This window comes from Dromaius novaehollandiae, chromosome 2 (genome assembly GCF_036370855.1).
Source record: "Dromaius novaehollandiae isolate bDroNov1 chromosome 2, bDroNov1.hap1, whole genome shotgun sequence".
NCBI lineage: Eukaryota > Metazoa > Chordata > Aves > Casuariiformes > Dromaiidae > Dromaius > Dromaius novaehollandiae.
In genome coordinates this window covers 51,272,151-51,292,741 of record NC_088099.1, presented here as the reverse complement: position 1 = coordinate 51,292,741, position 20,591 = coordinate 51,272,151, and the positions used below count along the sequence as shown (strand labels likewise).

At 36.5% G+C, this 20,591-nt stretch overlaps 1 protein-coding gene across 5 annotated transcripts in view; it reads right to left on the bottom strand.

Moving 5' to 3' along the window:
* The window catches only part of FBXL2 (F-box and leucine rich repeat protein 2), a 55,146-nt gene that overhangs the window by 17,622 nt on the left and 16,933 nt on the right, over positions 1-20,591 (bottom strand). For all 5 annotated transcript variants that reach the window (XR_010387686.1, XM_064506456.1, XM_064506458.1 and 2 more), the window contains 3 exons: positions 8,573-8,627; positions 7,024-7,098; positions 3,393-3,487 (listed from right to left, as the gene is read on the bottom strand). Coding sequence is in view for 4 of the 5 variants with exons in the window: in XM_064506456.1 (XP_064362526.1) it covers positions 3,393-3,487; positions 7,024-7,098; positions 8,573-8,627 (225 nt within the window). In the remaining variant the exon portion in view is untranslated. The remainder of the gene's footprint in view (positions 1-3,392; positions 3,488-7,023; positions 7,099-8,572; positions 8,628-20,591) is intronic.

Below are 20,591 nucleotides of genomic sequence, written 5' to 3'. Positions count from 1 at the left end.
ATGTTTTAACGAAAAATATCAAGGGAATAAACATAAGGTTTAAATATCACATCAGTTAAGTATTAAGTGTAGCTAAGCTGCTGGGGAGACTGTTTCACACATTTCCTTACTGAACCCTTTGCAAAGGAGCTCACTCCTACATCAAAGGAAAAGGAATGTACCCTACATAATACAGAATTGGGCCCTAAGCCTAGTGGAAAGCCATGTGGGTTGCACATTAGTTATTTATGATTTTAAAAATTAAAATGTATCTATGTGCACTACTGGGTATGAACTCTAAAGATGATTGGAGCTATTATACTGTTAAAAGCCTGTATGTATCATTATACTAATTACCCAGAAAAAATACATAAACTTTCTTTTCATCTCTGCAGAGTAATATTTACAGCTGCATTGCATTTCAGAGCACTGTTTTTATGTCCATGTTTCCTCCAACTGCATGGATTTTATTGGCAGGGGTGGAGGAAACACACAAAACCAGTTTTGTCTGGAGGCTTGCTGTGGTTAACAGATCTGACTACACACTCAGCTGGTAACGACTTCCTGGCTCTCCAGTGTGGATTGAAAACAATGCGGGGGAGAGGGGGGGGGAACCCAGCAAGCAGTTATACTGGCGATAGTTTCCACTTGAATTCTCAAAACAGCTATTCCAAAATTCATGTACCAGAGTGAGATTTATAATCGAGACAAACAACACTCTTCAAATCCTTTGGAAAGACAATACACTCTGCAGTAAGCTGCAGAACAGTAAACTTAGCCTTTGAGATTCAAGCATGGGGCATATCCTGACAGAGATGCCATAAACATCCAGTATTTACATAGCCAATATCTGCTTTGATAATCGGGTATTTTTTAAACAAGAGGTTGATCTACAAGAAGGATAAAAGGAGAAATTAGTATCACCTACAAAACTAATCTATCTGGAAACAAATCAACAAAAAAAGCCTGACAGAAAAGGTTACTTTCAGACCAAGTATCTGAAAATTAAAGCTACTTTTTTCTCATGTTAATGTTTTGAAAGAAAGCCTTAAAACTCATGCATTTATCATTCATTGATTAATTCCCATATCACCCTCTTATTTCACAGGTGAATCATCTTCCTTCCTAAAGTTTCTCAAATATCACCATCTGCACTATTTAGTCATTATGGACATGCTCTTGAATACTGATGGCATTCTGTTAGCCACTCTCAGCTAATCCTGTCCTAATTCCTTTTAGTATGAGTGGTCGTACCATCTTAGTAACAAACGTGCTACATACTGAACTGCTATATATTTATGCTAAGTACCTGTTTATTAAATATAACCAGTTCAAAAAATATCCCAGCTCCTGCCCTCCTCCTCTTCTCATACACCACTAATACCTGAACCCACTTCTTACAATTTTCAGTTCTATTCACAACTCTCACTGCAGTCCCCTAACCTTGGTGTCCAGGAAGCAGAGTCAGGAGCCCAAAACGAATGTGAAAGTGGAGTTAATGGGGGGAAAGAAACCTGTTACCTACTGTCCTACCAATTACCTCCTACACCCATCTCATCTTCTTCCCTGCTATCTCCTCTCCATCATAGTTCATACCTCTAAATTCCTCTTGGAGCCTGCTGTCCTCCACCTCTGCTTAATCCCTTCCCCACTGAGGAAGCAGGGACCATCTGCACAAACCTTCTGGGAACTTGGAGGAACTATGCACCATGTTAGCTTCTGTAGGGGCTGCTTCATTTTCTGACAGTAGCTGCCAGTAATCAGGGAAGGAGATGGTAATGAGCAGCTTGGAGACAAGACTGCCTGAAGATGGAAACACTCCAGGGAACAGTTAGGAGGGTGGTCTATGGAGACTTTCGGGCCTGTCGTGTATACAGAAGCAAGGAAACCTCTAGGAAAATCTTTGGGCCCAAAGCTAGGATGCCAGTTAGGGTTACTAATACAATCTATTGCCAGGACACAGAAGACCATAAACTCTGTCAGGATTTGCTCCTCCATACATAAAAATGATTTAAAAAAAACCCTTAAGGACTGCAGACATTATATTTTTATATTAGCAAACTGGATATGAAAAATTAATTCTATGATCTGATACTATGCTTATTAATTTTACTGTTCCATCAGATCCTAAAGTTTAAAAATGTTTTTTTCAGCAACATCTAAAATAAACCTAGAAAGATTAAGATAAAAGAAAAAAAATTGTTAATAATAAGTCAACATAACGTTTCTAGGGTTTTTTTTCCCCTCTCCCTTTTAAATCAAAACTCTGGCCAGAAGTTAATCAGAGTTCTGTTTTAAATCTCAACACTTCCTGTCTCAAGCATTTCAGTGCTACTCACTGTGATACTCTGCATAGCTATTTTTTATTTACAACCAAGCCTCCAAAGAGAGAGATACTCTGACTTTTACAGACAGAAGTGAGAGATTACTCATAATTTACTCTAGAGATGAATTAAATGAATTAGACTTGCTTGTAAATCTCAGAAAGAGCTAACCGTTACAAGATACTAACTTAATGTCCACTGCTTAACAGAAATCTTTGTGCTTTTATTTCCCACATAAGAATGGCCATGCTAGGTTAGACTGAAAGCCATCGAGCTTTCACTAGCTTGACTGTCTCCTGTGACAGTGAAAGAAAGCATGACAACAGCAAACAGCTGTATCCTGAGGCTTCCTCCAAATACCCTCTGAGCCCTCAAAAGTACTTGTGGCTTAGGGACCCTTCAGCTAGTGGTAGGATCTTTGAGCTTAAATACTCAGAGAAGCAGCCACAGAAGAATCTGGCTGATCAGTCTGCATATACCAAAAAGCTTACATGGATTCAAAGTATCTTGTGGCAACAAGTTGCACAGCTCAATTTATATATTGCAATGAAGAAGGATCCTTTTCTCTGCTTAGAGACTCCTGAGATGCTGCTGTTGCCTGCTTGATCTTATGTTACAAGAAGAGTATCCCACGCCTCTCCTGATTTTGTAGGCAATCAGCTGTATCAGTCTTTACTTCTCCTTCCACTGGTAGGGGCACCTTTTGTCCAAACAAACAAAAAAATCTCCTATAAACTGATTGACTACTTTCTTGATGAAACTGTATTTGTAGGATGCTAGTTTACGGGTCTGAAAATTTTAAATGCTTGAAAATGGAACAAATATTAAAATAATGCTAATGAAAATAAACAGACATTTCTCCTGAAAACGACCATTCTCATTTCTCAATTTATTTCCAGAAAAAACAGGAACTATACTTTGATCCCAAACTGAAGTCTCATTTAGTCATTACTAAGGTACTTAGTACTTACTTAAGTATCCCATTTTGGTCATTAGACAGTACTGAGAAATCCAAGCAAATGTAACAGTAATTGCTTTTGATCCAGATATTAGGAAATAAGTCATGTCTCAATCTAGGACTTTACTTACTTCAAAGAGGAGTCTCCAACACCAAGACATCCTCTCAGACTAAGTTGTCTCAGGAACCCACCACACCTTTTCGATATATTTTCCACAACACGACCCTTAAACCAAATAAAAGGAAGGTTTTGTTGAGTTTTATTCTGACATAACATTATAACCAAATTACAAATGCCAGTATTGAAAATCAACTGCAGCTATCCCCCTCCAAATTACACCTCTTCAAATTTCTTTTTCTACTTCAGAATAAAACAGTTACCTGGGAATCTGCTCCCACTCACACAGATTAGAATGATGTCCAATTAAATCTTTAGTTCTCCCTTCCTTGTGTTGTCTATCATACATAGCTCAATTATTTATTTCAGCAAAACCCACCCATTAAGACTGCTAAAACAATCTTCAAGTTCTGTCAAATTTGCAGGGAGACAGAAGAACCATCTGAGTTGTTTTTCCTGCCCCAAAGGCAGAACGGGAAGCATATCCATACCACAGGGATCACAGTTATTACTATGGTATGCAAGTTTTAATTGTCCATGAAGACATGTTTAGGCTAGTACATCAATCCGAACTACAGCCTCTGAGAAGTCCCATTTTACAGTCCCTGCTATAGAGAAGGTTATCTCCTGCAAAAGAAAGGTGCTGAACACCTGGTGGGAATAGCCACTTCAGCTGCCTCTGGAAGACTTGCCAGAGCCTGCCTACTTGCCAGATTTCAAAGTCGTATATATCGGGAACACTTGGTAACACCAAATGACTTCTCACACTGTGCAGCTTACCTGTTTGTCAAAGGCTGAAGCACAGTCTACAAGCTTCCTACTTGACCCTACGTGTCCTACAAGATGCTATTTATTTACACCCTGAAAGCATTTTGCTATACATTAGCGATAAGCAGAATGGCACAATACTTCTAATATTCAGCCTGAAAGTAGTATTACAATGTTACTTAGACTGAATTATGATAAAATACACATCTAACATTTTTGTAGGGGAAAGCATTTAAGATAGCAAAAAGCAGACAATCACTGCAACAACTGACTAGACACCATATTGTATCTAATTTTAGGGAAAAAAGCATTCAACACTGATAATTAACAAATAGGACTAACACCTACCTAAAAGCACTATTTATTTTCTTCTCTCCCTCTCTCTCCTTAAGAAGGATTACTTACAAAAATCACAGCTCAGTGGATTTTTTGTTTGTTTTCCTCTCTAAATAGGGATGGTAGTGATTTTACTGAAATGGATACATGCATGTTACTTCCCCAAATAAAACGCCTCTTTATTTTGTTATTCACCTTCAATACCAAAGTCCTGGCTCACACTATGTGAAAATATTTTCTTAACAGAGCTTTTTCTTACTCCATAGCCAACAGATTATCTTATCTCTCAGAAGAATTTACACCAAAACAAACAATCAAACTGAAGATCATGATATACTTTATGAAATTATGCATTTTTTTAAAGCTGTCTGATTAGTCTGAACTATTTCTCAACAGAAGCCAAATATCTTTACTGCAAGAATAAAGCCTTCACAATGAGCTATATATAATGCAGATTCAATTGAATTGGGAAAAGGAAGCCAATACCTAACCCACTATTATTCAAAGAAAACAGAAACAAATAACGTGATACGTTCTGTTTTTCCAAGCCCATTTACTTCTTTAACCATGTTAAAAAAAAAAAAAAGCCAGAATACTCAAAAAGACAGTTTAAGTGCACTCACATGTGTTTAACTGTTGAAATAGTTCAATGAAACTCAGAAAACTAGTTCTACAAACTACCCCAGCTTACATTTGGTGCCACATATCAATAAATTCTGTGGCACACCTAACTTCAAGATTTTGATATAACTTTTGGAGTAGAAAAGAAACATTTTTTCCCTGTTCTAGTATACATTTTTTCCACTTTATTCTCTATCATATGATGTGTTAAACAGGATGTTTTCACAACAAAATCTAATCTTACATTCACTTATAGTTTCAGATGAGCACTGTTTGATGCTTTGTGAAACACCACCACCAAATAAAATGGCACACGAACATCCAATTGAGCAAAAAGTTGCCAAATACAATTAGCAGCTTTTACCTGTCCTAAAGTTAAAGGTAAGAAGTATCTGTTACAAAAAGTAGCGTAAGGAAAAGCAGAGCTCTTACAGACTGAATGTGAATGCATATCTTGTTTAAAACAATTTTATGTAATAACCATTGGTTTAACATACTCTTATGAGTAAATTCAAGGGGTAAGGGGTTTATATTACTAACATACTTAAACGTAGTGTACTGAAGTAATGCTCAAAACCACGGTAGTGTCTTATAACAAAGGCAGATTGCAAATTGATTTCAATCGTCTTCTCAAATACCATGTTACAAATATAGCATCTCAAAGGGAAACAGCACTAGGTATGTAAGGCAAACATCCAATATGTAAAAACCCAGTACTATGGTTCTAAATTGCAGAAAGGTTTCAGACACAGAAATGGCTGACCAATAGAAGGGACACAGATGTATGTTTTTGTTTATTCTTTTGTAGCCAACAAGAAACAATCTTTTGTTGCAAGTGAAAAGACGACATTAAAGCTCCAGGACCTCTTAGACACATTTAGATATCTGAAGATGCTGAAATCTTTCCTCTGCCTCCATAAGATCCTTATAGTTCACACTGGTATAACAAAGAAGCTAGCAATAAAGTTTCAAGGGAACAGTGGGAAAATTTACTATATATACTACTGTCAAGTTTTAGAAACAGTCTGAACCACAGTTAGCAAAATATACCAATGATCTCCATCTGGATTTTATTCATGCAACTAAGTTAAGAACCTAAAAACAAAATCCAGAAGCAAATCCATTATCATATTCTATATTTCAGTTTGTATCACCAAATGCAAATAATAAATTAGTTCAGGTTCAATTTAAGAAATTGAATTGCCCCATGGATTTTTGTCTTTAATTTAAGATGTCATATTTTATTTTGTTATACACATTTATGATAGCATTAATACAGACAAGGTTTTCTTATGGAAAACAAGATTGCTCTAACCTTTTCCTTCTATGCTGAAAAGGACTTTAATCCACATGTACCTGCATTCCAGCCAAGGTTCAAATGTTAGAAAGCAACTGTTCATAAAATGGTAATAACATACACAGCAATTTGTATCAAACCCAAGTCAACAGTAAGAAAAGTTGTTTAGCAGTTTATTGTTTCAGTCTCCAAGTCCTATTACCCAAGAGTCCAGGGAGCTTTTGGCACTAGATGGCACTCTCACAGAGAGGCCAGAGAGTAAGAACAAAATAATTCTCTTGACTGAGGGTCTCACTCATCCCAGAGGCACCTTCTATGCCTTTATTTTCTGAAAATGAACAGTTCTGAATATCTAGAGCCTTGTAGGCATAGGATATACTCAAGTTATCTAATATATAGCTGACAACCAAAATTCAAATATTTCTCCAGTGTAAAAAACAATTCAAATACAATGTTCTGCTTTTTCTATTTGCTCCTTCACAGCATTACTACTATTTTGAAATTTAGCCTTAAAAAGGTGTGAACTATGAGCACAGTCTATGGGATACTGAAAATGGTCTAAGCTCTTAAACATCACCGTAAGAATGAACCCACCCCCCCAAAAAAACCCAAAGACACTAACCTCTATATCTGTTTGAAAGTTAAAAAGGTCTATTCTTTGCCAGTTGCTTCCATCCAGAGCTAAAACATTCCATGCCTAGAGAAAACAAATACATTTAATACACTGGCTGCTCCCTTAATTTTCCTCTCAGCAATTCAAATATAACAAACTCTAAAATATAATGTACACTTTCTTGTAGCACTTTTTAAAAAACAAAAGCAATTATAGATATCTGTGGTAAAAAAAATAGTTAAAAACGTGGAATTTGTGGAAATGAATCTCAAATGCCCTAAACAGATTATACCTGAATGGCTAACCTCTGCCCACAGAGCATGCATCAGCAAGAATTTAAATGCAAAACACATACATGGTCACAGCACAATTTAACCCTCAATTTTGAAAAATGTTTTAGTAACTTAACATGAGATTCCTTCCACCAAATCACACGAAAAGAGTTAGGAGATCTAAGATAAATGTGTATACATGTTTAATCTCCTCAGTTCAACTCCACAAGCTCCTATTCTGAGAGGAACAAAAACCTTTCAGAAAGGTGCTGACTTTCCACTGTCAGATGTACATTGAGAACTTGTCCTTCACCATTGATAGTTATTCAAATCAGAACAAAACAACAAAGCCAGAGATGCAACAAATACACTTCTCACACCACTGTTTAGGGCAAAAATTGAAAAAGAATACCACATCTTACAGATACTTTTCAAAGAAAAATATCACTTATTCGATCACCTTGGTTTTCTTCTGCTGTATTCTAGGTTTTAGCTGAAGGTACTAACAAAACCTGAAGTTAGTTAGCTCACAAAACTTACTGAAATTATAGGCCAAGGCGATATGGATGTAGGAGTGAAAGAGTTACACTCCTGATTATATGTTTAAAGGAAGATGGGTAAATAAGTCATTCCTCATTAAAAGAATGGAGAAAAACACAAAATTAAAGAATTTATTCATTGTGTATAAGAATTATACACTCCATTGTACACAGTGCATGTAGAAACAAAATATTTTTCAATTTAACTCAAGAAAAAAACAAGACTAGCTAAACATAAAAGTTTGTTTAGACAAGCGTTCTCTATTATCCTCTGTGTGCCTTTTTCTCTACCAGTAGTCCATCTACTTAACACCTTTTGTACTTGGCAAGCAAATGCTGGATGTACTTCTTAGACACATGGTGCACATTAACTGAGCTACATGGAATTTTAAGCAGAAAATGCGTCTGAAAAATAGTGTTATACAGCCACATGCTTTATAAAAAGCAAATACCATTATGCCAAAACGGGCTTAATCCTTTCTCCAGATATAGAGTGTACACTACTGGATATCTTTTCCACTGCCCTTAAACAGAAGTCCAGTACATAGCAACTAATTCCACGTATCTGAATGCAAGACTGAATCCACCGTTTATCTGTTTTAATCAACGAAGGGGTTGAAAGAGCTCTTTGATTTTTTGACAACAAGGAGGAGGTCCAAAAGTCCATGATTTGCAAGTAATTCAGAGAATTTCCAGAGAACAACCAAAAAAAAAAAACCAAAACACAAATCCAACAGTAATACATACCTTGGAAACTTGTGCACATCGACACAAAGTAACTATGTCCAAGAAAGAAAATATTCTAGGAAGAAAGGAAAAGAATAACAATTAAATGTTATTATTAATTCAGACTAACACACAGATTTATAGTTGTATAGCTCTATGGAAAAACACCAATTATATGAGAAGCAATTTAAATGCAACATGAGTTTTTAATCAAATTATTTTGCTTACTGAGACATAAGGAGTAATCTCATAGTCACCTTCTAAGGCAGTCAAGACCTTCATAGCAGAACCAGCAGGTGCTGCCAAAGAAAACTGAACATGTTTCTCCCTCCTCATTACCCAAACATGTATGAATGATAACAGATTTTTTTTTTAATTCAGAGAGACTGTTTTATACACATTTAACTGTGCTACAGTTAAAGAGTAACTTACACAAATATAGGCAAAGATTTTAGAAGATGGAAATGAGAAATAACACATAGATAAAACCCGAATTCAAGAATCTAAGTACTAACAATGACCCAAATTTGTAAACATGAGTACCCAGTCTAAAACAGACAGTATCTTTTCTTACTTTGTTCTACAATAAACAATTACAGTTCAAAATGTAGCATTACTATTCTGGTCACGAAACCGATTCTTCAAGGCTGCCTACTCTTAATAGTTTTCAGAAAGAAATTTTTCATTGTCAGAGTGAATTTTGCTAAATACCATTTCCAGACAACAATAAGAATTGTTGAAAGGATGTTCTCAGAGAAGGAAAATTATTAGCTTTAGCATAAAATACAGATCCTATTCCAAAACCATTATTTATTACAGAGAATGAAAGATACAAAATACATGAAAGATGCTATTGTAATTCACTTATTAACTGTTACCTGCTCCCCAACTAACTTTTTCAGTCACCAAAATAATGAACAGGAATGACAACAGGAATGATCTTATACTGAAATCTTAACTCTGAGGAGCAAGTATAACTGGTAAGAAATCCTCAGCTTTATTATGTAAAATTCTGACCACCATTTTCCAAGTCAAAGCCTGAAGCTTGAGTTCTAAATGGATGCTTAAATCTTAAAGGCTGTATTGTTTAGCTGCGGTAAGAGCCAACAATGAAATGAAAGTTAATGGAAGTACCTCTTAGAAACATCAGGCCCTCTGGATGTTTATTTTGGGCACTTCGGATGTTGATGTTTTCCAATATTACATTAATACATACAAATACTTTCTCTTTTTCAATGTACAATAATACATTTTCCAAGAAACAATTAGCTACACACACAGAAGGGCAAACATTCTCAGAAGTCATGAAAGAATTTCTGAAACCATATCAATAACATTTATTTTGATAGCATCTGTTTTATTATTTGAACATCCATTCTAACATCTAGACCCTTTAAGAAATTTAGTGTTTCATACACAAAGTGCACTCTTTATGTCTTCAGCAAGATTGCTGAACTGCTCAGATGAGCCCTGAAAATACTCTCTCTCTCAAGAGTAACATTTATAGCAATGACCCATCATGAACCCTCTTTGAAGTCACCTCTCCTGCACCCTCCATGAGGCAAAAGGCAGAAGGTGAGAGTGTGGAGATTGTGCTAGAGAGCTGTAAAAGCTTCTTGGCTTGTAAAAATTCCTCACAGTAATGCTAAGAGAGTGGAATCAGGCTATCTTTGATTTACAGAAGACGAAGAACAAAAAATAGATTTCTAAATTATTTCTAATAAAGACATGAAGGATAGTGACAACTCATTCCATGACACGATACTGTTGTCTAAACAGAGAACACGTGGCATGCACTGGAAATGATGCATCAACTTTCTACTTTAAGTAAAAAGAACAGAAGGGACCACGACATGCTGAAAAATGATATATCCCACTACTCTGTCTACCAGTCTGTCTTCATGCTTGATTGTTTGACTGTTAAAAGATTAATGTCGATGTACGATTTCTACAAAAAAAAAAGTAAATTAAAACCAAGTGCAAAAGAGATGTATTTTATTTTTCCTCCAGTAGTTCATTATTCTGTATGAGGTGTCTTTGTAAAAAGCCAAAAACTTAAAGTAGTCTTTTTATGTTAAAAGGAGAAATATTTTAATAAGTGTAAAAACTGATGATGCCTTTAGATTTTTATTTTTGTTCTAAAGCAGCTTTCTTTCAAGGCAGCTCAAGCTGTCCCAATGGAAACAGATAAAAAACCAACAATGTTAAGGATGCCTTACAACCCAGCAAAGAAATGACAGATTCACTATTATTCAGTTAAATACTGCTATAGGTAACAGATACCAGCAAATTCCTTTATTATAATTCCTAAGAATCCTTTTATCAACTTGCTTGAAAATGTTTTTTCCACACACTTTTATTTATCTATCCTCTATGGTATAGTATCACATGCAAACCACTAGCACACAGTTACTTCTCTACTTGCAGTCCTGCAGAACTACTGGCAAATTTTTACCAGCCAAGGAAAACTAGCCAGCGAGACAATAAGACTATACAGTTTAAAGGCTTAAAAAAAACCACCCAACCAGCCAACCGAGATGGAGAAGGCAACACTGACATTGTCTGGTGTATAGGGTGCAGGCCTATGCCAGCAGGCACTTGTAATTTTTAAAAAGTAGAAAAAATTACCAAGTAGGCCAGCTGATGGCTGTATAGCACATCTGTCCTCTATGACCATAGCTACCTAGATGGAAGCTAATGCAGCCAGCAGCAAGATTAATTTCCACTTAGTCTGTGGCATGGATTAGTACAGGGAAGCTGGAAATGAAGTTATTAGATCCACAGTAAAGTTTAGGACCATCTATTCTGACTTCCTATATCCCAGGCTATTAAATTTTCCTTAGTTTGCCTGTGTTGAGCCCAGGAAAGAGAAGCTGCTTACCAATAACTGGAGTTCTCCAAGACTTCTTGTCCCTATGCACATACCACTGTGGACACACACATTCCTCATGAGTTTGGCCTTGCAGATCTTTCAATGTTAGCAGTACCTGCAGCAAGCATGAATTTCATGCCAAAGGCACACAGGCTTGTGCAAGCTCACAGTTCCTCAGCTCCTTGAAGGAGAACTTGTATTTGGCTAAAGCCAAACTTCCAGAAAGGGATCTATTCCCAATTTGAAAGACTTCAAGAGATGGAAAAATCACTACTTTCTCTGGTAGTTTGTTCCACTGGTTAATCACTCTGTAAGAATGTTTTGCCTCATTTCCAAGGTGAACATCTGCTCTTCAGCTTCCCAGCACTACGCTTTTCTTCACCAAACTAAAGAGCGCATTAGCAGCTCCTTGTGGAGGTTTAAAGCCATTTATCATGTCCTCTTTCATTCTTCTTTTTGATAATCTGTTTACTTCGGTTCTTTAAATCGCATCTTCTTCGCACATTCTCCATTTTCCAATGTTTTTCTTTAAATAGGGACATCAGAAGCATGTGCAGTTAGAACTGTATTAATACTAAGGAAGTTGTGCACAGACATGAAGTATGACTTCACTACTCCCTTTTTCACAGCCATGAACTGTATCAGCCTTTTTTACACAGCATCACACCAGAAACTTGTAAGCAGCTTATCCACCTTCACACCCCTGTCCTCTCCTGAGATGATACCTTCTATCAAGGCCATAGCTCTTTCAGTAACATTCCTTAGACCCATATTTATCTTTCCACTTGTGTAAAATAAATCTTGTTTGAACACATCCCAATTTATCATGTTTTTCAGATTTCCTTGCAAGTGTCTTGTCTTCACAGTAGTTTACAATTACTCTTACTTTTGTGTCATCTGTAACTTTCATCTCCAGTGACTTCTGAAACAGTGATTTCCAAAACATTGATAAAAAAACTGAATGATATTGGGTCTACCTTTCAATTGCTGCAACAACATATTAAAATACCCAAATGCAAATAATTTCTTACTGAGGTTTTAATTAAAAGTCTGTTAACCAATTTGGAATCCCCTTAACATGTACTGATATATTGAACATTGCTTTTAAATCAAAAAGCCAAATGTTAAAAAGTCAAATGCCTGAGCAGATGCATATAATTTTGATCGGTAAACCCAGTCAATTGTTTAATCCCACAGAACGGTATTTTCCAACCCCTTTTTCTTCACAAAACCACAACAATTGTCAGTTCTTCTCCTCTCCCTTAATTTTCTATCCAACAAATCTAAGGTGAGTTTCTCCAGTCCACGCTGAGTACGAGGCTGAGTTTTCTTGGCATCTGCCTTGCCTAGTTGAAAAGTGTTACAGTCAGCATGCAATATTCTTCTAGTCTTATGGAATTTTCTTGATACCCAAAGACTCACTAAAAATCAGCATGAGAGGGCCACAGACATCCTAAGTCACCCCTTTAAGGAAGTGTCCCTGCAATTTATATGGGCTTGCCAACTACAATTGAGGATTTACACCCTCTATCTTCTTCCTATATATTACCATGCATATTTCATTATTCCCACATGCTATAAGCAGACTATCCTGCTTCTTTCCAGACATAGAAATGGCTGATTTCATTCTTACTATTCTTCCTCCCTCCCTGTGGAACCATGGAAAGAAGTTTCACAAACCTGCCACACTGCAAAGTGCGCCATGCACAGAGGGAGAAATGAAACTATGAAAAAGCCTAACAGCCTCCCTCTCGCTTTTCAAAGTCTCTCCCCAGTTTGATCACATTGAGTAAGCTTTTACAGTACTGGCCTAGCAATTACTCATTTTAAGTATTTTGATACAGTACTGTATAAACACACACACACACACACTCAGACGCATAGGGACTTGCTGTTAATTTTTAGCCTAACAAACCCAAGTTTGGTATCTTTCCAACATGACTGATATGTTATTGCTCAAGCTTTATAGAAATTAAGTCAGGGTTTTTCTAATGACTGAGCAGAGAACGGAATTCTATTTCAGCATATTTATTGTTCATGTCTTAAGTTTGCAGTGCTTTTGCACTCAAAGAATGGTAACAAGTTATATCAAAATGAAAATCAAAACAGTAAAGATGAGAACTGCCTGACTGAAGAATCTAGAAAACCTTCTCAGAGAATCTTCTCAATCTTACCACACCTTCCAGCTGTAACAAAAAGAACATCCTGTCTTCCCCATTTTAGACCGTGAACTTCTTAAGGAAGGGACTTCATTATTGATTTGCACAATTCCTAGCATAGTAAACCCCATTCTAACGTCCGTTGCATGCTATCAGAATGCAAATGCAACATGAAAGAGTAATGCCTTCACATGTGAAAAAGTATCCCAGAAAGACAAAGTACAGCTCTTACAGATTGGATTTTTCTTCTTTAACAGGCTTTTCTCAGAATTGTCTGGAATAATGCCCAGGCATAATCTGCTAACAAGCAACAACGGAAAAAGAGCATCAACCACTCTCAGAGCTCACTACTAATTCTGTTCGAATGCACACAGTTGCAAAGTCTCACAACCATCATAGAAATTGTCTTGTCTTTCTCCTAAAATGACATATTCAATATATAACACAGATTATTACAATTCTTTTTACGTGGAAGGTTTCTCCCCTCACTTCTTCCCTCATTTCGATAAAGACCCTACTGAGGTACCAGGTATCACATTGGTAACTGTAACCAAGCAGTATGTATGAACACTACAATAAAAACATGAAGGCTAGAAAAACTGCAGATAAACAGAATAATTAATAGCTATAATAGATAAGAATAAAATTTTGAATGCAAAAATTTCCATCTATATGGATAAATTAACAATGCTAGAGCCACTATTGAATGTTATCTTCTTTTTCTCCTAACCTTCAACAACTTTGTGGTTACAGACCTGTTCCATCAGCAGATTCCAGTAATATCCCAGTCAATAATACACATAGTAATAACTGCCTTGGAAATGTAAATGGTGAGGCATATTAAAAATTGAACAAGTTGGATGATTTTGAAGTAAAAGAAATTATTTGTTTTAGGTTCATTTCTGTAAGGTTTTGTCTTCAGTAGCATGGTATCACAAGAGACAGAAAAGTGCTGGTTTCTACACAAACCACGTATCAACCAACTGATCTAATTCCTGACCTTTTGGCTCAATTATTAAAGCAAATCTCTTTTTACTAGGCATGTGCTACTTTGTGAACTAAAGCTCTTAAACTAGACACTGCTTGGTGTGACACTCCAAAGCTTTCCACAGTCACCATTTGTAAACTACTCAGGCTACGATGCCTTTCTCTGCATATCAAAGCAGTAAATCTTTCAACAACAAATACAGTACCAAAACGTTATTGACAAGCCAAACCTCCTTTTCTTTTGCCAAGATAATTATTTGCTACACAATACTGACATAAATGTTAATAATACAAGAGAACAGGCTGTCTACAGGACGCCTAACTAATCTGTCTTCAGTTGAAACAGAAGTCAGTTTTTTCTACAGGTCAGCTCTGCTAGATTCATTTTATAGTTATATGACATCTGATTTTTTATAGCCTATACATTACATTACTCACGAGATGAGCAGATCATATCACTCTTCTAAAAAAAAATTATACTTATTCGTAAAGCATGACCATATGCAGCACAAGTGCAACACGTACAGTAACTAATGTTTTTAGCATATGAAGCTAAATCCCCAATGATAAATTCAAGAAGAACTAGTTCAGTTCAATTTTTCAGGAGATATACAAAATACAGCAACTACATTATGTGGTAATTCCCTACACAGGGTCAGTTATAAAGGTAATGAATACAACTACATTATGCAAATCACAGAACAACTTTAGTCTGAATATGAAATACAGAAGATAGAACAGAAACGCATTTCTGTTGCATCTTTAATTTATATTTACTCGGATATTATGGATGGGTAATACAACTTAAAAGTTCATATTTAACTCAACTTCTAAAAGGTTACAAAAAAACTCAAACACAAAACATATACTAAGTGTTCAGGAAAAGCTTAAACCATGAAATAGATTTTACCTAATGTTTCCCAAAGGTCAGTTATATACTAGAAGCAATTTTAACATCCTCACTTGGCCCTGTTTCACTGAAAACAGCTGGTGACCTAACAATTTAGAGCAATCGCCTCTTCGCATTGGTTTTCCTGATTTATCCAATAGCAAGACAATGATCTCGAGGGAAAAACCACAGCAATTGTTATTAGAAAAGATAATATTTAACAACATTAAGTATCTGGTAATACTGGTTAGGAATTATACTGCAGTTCTTCCAAAAGGGAAGGTAATAGTAGAAAGTCACAGAATCCTTTCTGTGCTGGGAGTTTTTTCTTTTTCTTCTTCTTTTTTTTTTTTGTCTTTCCCCCTTTCCATGACAATATTCATTAAAGACTGAATACTATTTTCAAATCAAATGCCAAGGCAAGTCCTGTGCTAAAAATGAAGCTGTACAGGACTGGCAGTTCAAAGGGGAAGAAACCTAAGTGGAGAGGGGAAAAAAAAAAAAAAAGAAAAGAAAAGAAAGACACAGACAGACCACATTTTCATGCCTTCCTAATCAATTCTTAAACTGGAATATTTGCAGAGGAGGAGGATTCAGATTTATAACCTTAAAAGTCTCATGGGTTGTCCTGTCTAATAATTTCTTGTTCGTGCTGTATGAGCTATCACGTTCTGTAATCTCCACAGTCCTGCATGTTGCAGCTCATATAACTCCTTGAGTTTCAAAAGTAAGATTTTTGTTAAAGTTTTAGCCACAGACTCTCTAATCTAGAATAGAGGGGTTTTGTTTGTTTGTTTGCTGTTTTTTTTTTCTCTTGGGGAGAAATAACCCCATGGACCCAAACAGGCTGTAAAACAGTTTTGCAGAAAAGGACCTGAAGGTTCTGGTGGACAACAAGTTGGACGTGAGCCAGCAATGTGCCCCTGCAGCAAAGAAGGCCAGTGGTGTCCCTGGGCTGCATTAGGCAGAGCACTGGCAATAGGTCAAGGGAGGTGATCCTCCCCCTCAGCTCAGCACTGGTGAGACCACGACTGGGGTGCTGGGTCTAGTGCTGGGCTCCCCAGTACAAGAAAGCCATGGACATACTGGAGCAAAGAGAAACAAAGATGATTAAGGAATTGAAGCATCTGCCCTACCAGGAGAGGCTGAGAGAGCCAGGATTGTTTAGCCTTTAGCCTAGGGAATCTTCTCAATGTGTATAAATACCTACTGGGGGTAGTAAAGAAGAGGGAGCTAGATTTCTCAGTGGTACTCAATGACAAGGTGAGAGGCAAAGGTCACTAATTGAAATACAGGAAACTCCACTTATATATATATATTTTAACAGTAGGAGGTGTCAAACACCAGAACAAGTTGCGCAGAGAGGTTGTTGAGCCTTCATCGTTGGAGACAGTCAAAACCCAAATGGACAAGGCCCTGAGCAACCTGCTCTAGTTGACTGTGCTTTTAGCAGGGGACTAGATGATCTCCAGAGGTCCCTTCCAGCCTTAGCTATTCTACAATTTTATGAATACAGAAGTACAAATTTGGTGACATAATGCAGTTAGCTTAATGGCTACTTCAGAGAGGTTTAACTGGCAGCCCAGAGTCCCAATCCAATTTGCTGGCCATTTCAACTATCCCACTGTCTACCTTTTCCCGTGAAAGAGGGGAGTACATAATTTGGGCAAAAACGGCCAAGATCATCAAATATACCCATCCTGCACACTAGTGGCTTGGCACAGATCTGGAAAATTACATAATGCTCTGGTGGTATGCACCCTAGGGATGCTCCAGAAACCATGATCCCTGCAGCTATAAAAGTCAGAGAAACCTTGGTTAGTCATTGCACTAGGATTTGGTAGACTTGATCCAACTTGTAGGCCCTGCTGCTGGCTTGGAGGATGACCTTGAACAAAAGGCGTCTTCTCCTGATTACCATTTCTTCATCAGTAAGATACAGATAAGAGAGCTCAGATCCACTGTAAAGTACCTCAGGAGTTACACACAGGGAAAAAAAATACTGTAAGTGTCTGGTACTGTTATTTAAACTCTCTAGAGTCAATATGTAACAACATGAAAATAATGTGGGGTTTTCTTGGTATGGAGTGACACTAAGGTAAGAATTTTTTTTGAACTGCCTTTATGTTTTGATGGCACTTTTGATGTGGAATACTACAAAGAATAATATTCCCTTCCTCACTCCCTCCCAAAATAGCTTTATATAAATAGCTTGACTCCTTTATATCATGAAGACTTCTGAACACTTGGCTTTAGTAGTTCGTTAATCAAGAGATTGACTTTAAATGAGGCTCCTGTTTCAAGGTAAATAAAGCTCTAAATGCAATTAGGCATTGATTAGTTAAAGTACAGATTCTAAAGAGAAGTTTAATAGCACATAAAAGAAAAAAAAAGAAACAAAAAGTGGCATTGTATGAATCTGAGAGTTGTGTAAGCCATTGTTACATCCCTTTTAGCTGTTACTCATGCTTCAAATGTTTGTTATTTACTTTGTTTGTCCCAGTATGATTAAACCCTTGTCACAAACATTCTTACTGAGAGATGGTATCCGTAATTAAATCAGGTAATGTTGAAGCATTCCATTTAATAAGAAGGTCCCAATTCTTTGGGCACAGACATTAAACAGAGTATTTCTTTTTAACAATTCCCAAATATTTTCAGCACCTCAAAAGAAAAGCCTATTCCATTCTCAGATCTCTTCTACATGAACAGTGTGCAATAGCACTAGTCCACAATTTTCTGCTTGTGTTCTTATAGCCTCTCACTCACATTTTTTAAAGGAATGACATATGAAACACCTCTGCCTGAAACATACAGATTTAAGCTTAGCCTTGCATTTGTGAACAAAAACAAATCACCAACCCATATCGAATACAGGATGGCAGCTACCCTTTCCAGTTTCAAACTTAATTGGTAACAATATAATCATTTGCAAATGTTTAGAACTTCATACAAAGAACCCAGAAAATATGCAGAGGGAACCAACTGGTGAGTCAAAGAACTGAAAAAACACAAGTTTGCATCTGGAACTGATCTAAAAGTGGCCAGAATTTCAGTAAGCAGGCAATACATGTATTTTGAAGGAAAAAAGATATTATCTCAAACATGACAATCAATTATGCTACCTCATTTTCCTCACTTCAGCTAATTTGGATAATTAAACAAGGCAACATTTTGCCATGAGTAGCGAAGACTGCTGTTCAGTGTTTGACAATCTCAGGAAAACATTCAAGTCTTGTAACACACACAGAATGCCTTTAATTTTGATACAGACCTTGTTTTGCATCTCTTTGGCAGACTTCTGTGAAAGACTTCAAGCAATTGCAAGTATAGCTAAATTGATACAACTGCATCATCAGTAATCATACAGAATATGAACCTAATTAATTGTTCAGAACTTACTTATGAAAGTAAAACTTATTTCCTTTAAGCATGTATACACAAATATTGTGTCTGCATAGGGGAAGTCTAATAGTGCCTTGTGCAAGTAACTTTCATAAAGCAAGGCAAGTTCTCCTATTTAGGATGCCAGCAAAACACTGACGCAAAGAATTAATGCAGAGCAGCTACAGCACTGCAAGATCACACTGACTTCTCACTATAGAAAAATCCTCTAGGTAAAGAGAATGAAAATGTATTTGTTAGCTAGAAGTATGGAACCTGACACTGACAGGAAGCAAGCAAGAACAGTAAGACTGATAATAGCATAACATCAAATCTAGATTCACTCCTGTGGAGTTGCCTACCTATTTCCAGTGGTCCTCAACTCCAAGGATGCGATTAGAAACCCAACAACGCAAGTGATTAGAATGCACCACACACACTGGTCACGGACAAGATAAAGCTTCTAAAAAGTGATTAAATGTTTTAATCTTTATCCAAGGAAACAGCACTGTCTACTTAATCATAATTCTTTAGGACTATGTAAGATTTATTAGCTCTTTTAGAGAATTCTGACAATTTACAAGGAATAGAAAAATAAAAAGTAGATCTTCTTGAAGACTGTGACATCCTACCACAAAAGTTGCTACTGTTAAAACTGCAGTAGTCCATCTCAGACTTTATTTCTGGTCCTTTTGTGACAGATAACGATTTATTAACTTTAAATTCCAATGTAAGTCTGCAACTAACATACTGCATAATCAAACAATGCTTTTCCATAAATATATGGGCTAAGAAAAAAATAAAGCTACAACTGTCTGAAGACATTGTTTAAATTACAAGTTATAAAATACCTCCATGGCACTCTTACTCAAACATTATACAACTGAGCATTCATTCAACTTTTCACTTGTCATAATACATAAGAGCAAAGGGTCTAGTGGCCTTTGCCAACTGGCAAACTAATAGCACTACAATAGCCAAAAGGAGTGGTCACATTTCTTTTGCCTTGAACAACACTACAAAGCAATCAAAGTTTTAGAAGAATCTATTTTATCCAGAGGAAAAAAAAAAAAAAACTGACCCCAATATTATAAATAAAAATTAACACCCATAAACCAGAAAACCTACACATGAAAGGCCTCCCTTTCTCTGCTCAAACTGTTCTCCTACCTACCTCAAATTATGACTGGTCTGTCCAAACTAGGGTTTTCTTGAAATACTCTTCTTCATCTGCCCAATTATCTGTTCTACTCAAGAAGGAACAAATGATCTCTTTGGTTTGGTACTTCCAAATGAACTTTTCCTCACCTGGGAGGCTAAAGGTTTCAGTCATTTACAAAGAAGTGTGGCAGACAGTCCAAAGAAACATGCAAGAGCCACCAGCCTGCCCTGAGGAGCTTGCAATCTAATTTTAGATGTTAGATAAATAATAGTAATTGGGGGATAAGGTAATGAGAAAGGATAAGGACTGCAGTATAAGACCAGATATTTACTGTGTTTAACTTCAGGGCATACAACTATAGCAATAAACAAGTAAGTTTTAAAGAGGAGTAGTATTTCCAAAGTCTACTATCAGAAATAGGCTTCTCAGTTCTAATGAGAAACACTGGACAGCTTGTTACCGTCGAATTACATAAGTTTAAATACCTGATGCAAATGAGAACACGACTGTTTCTTGCCATAAAAGATTTGGTGCTTACAGTCCATTTCCAGACATTTGTAACAACATGATATTAAGCACTCTTTTTC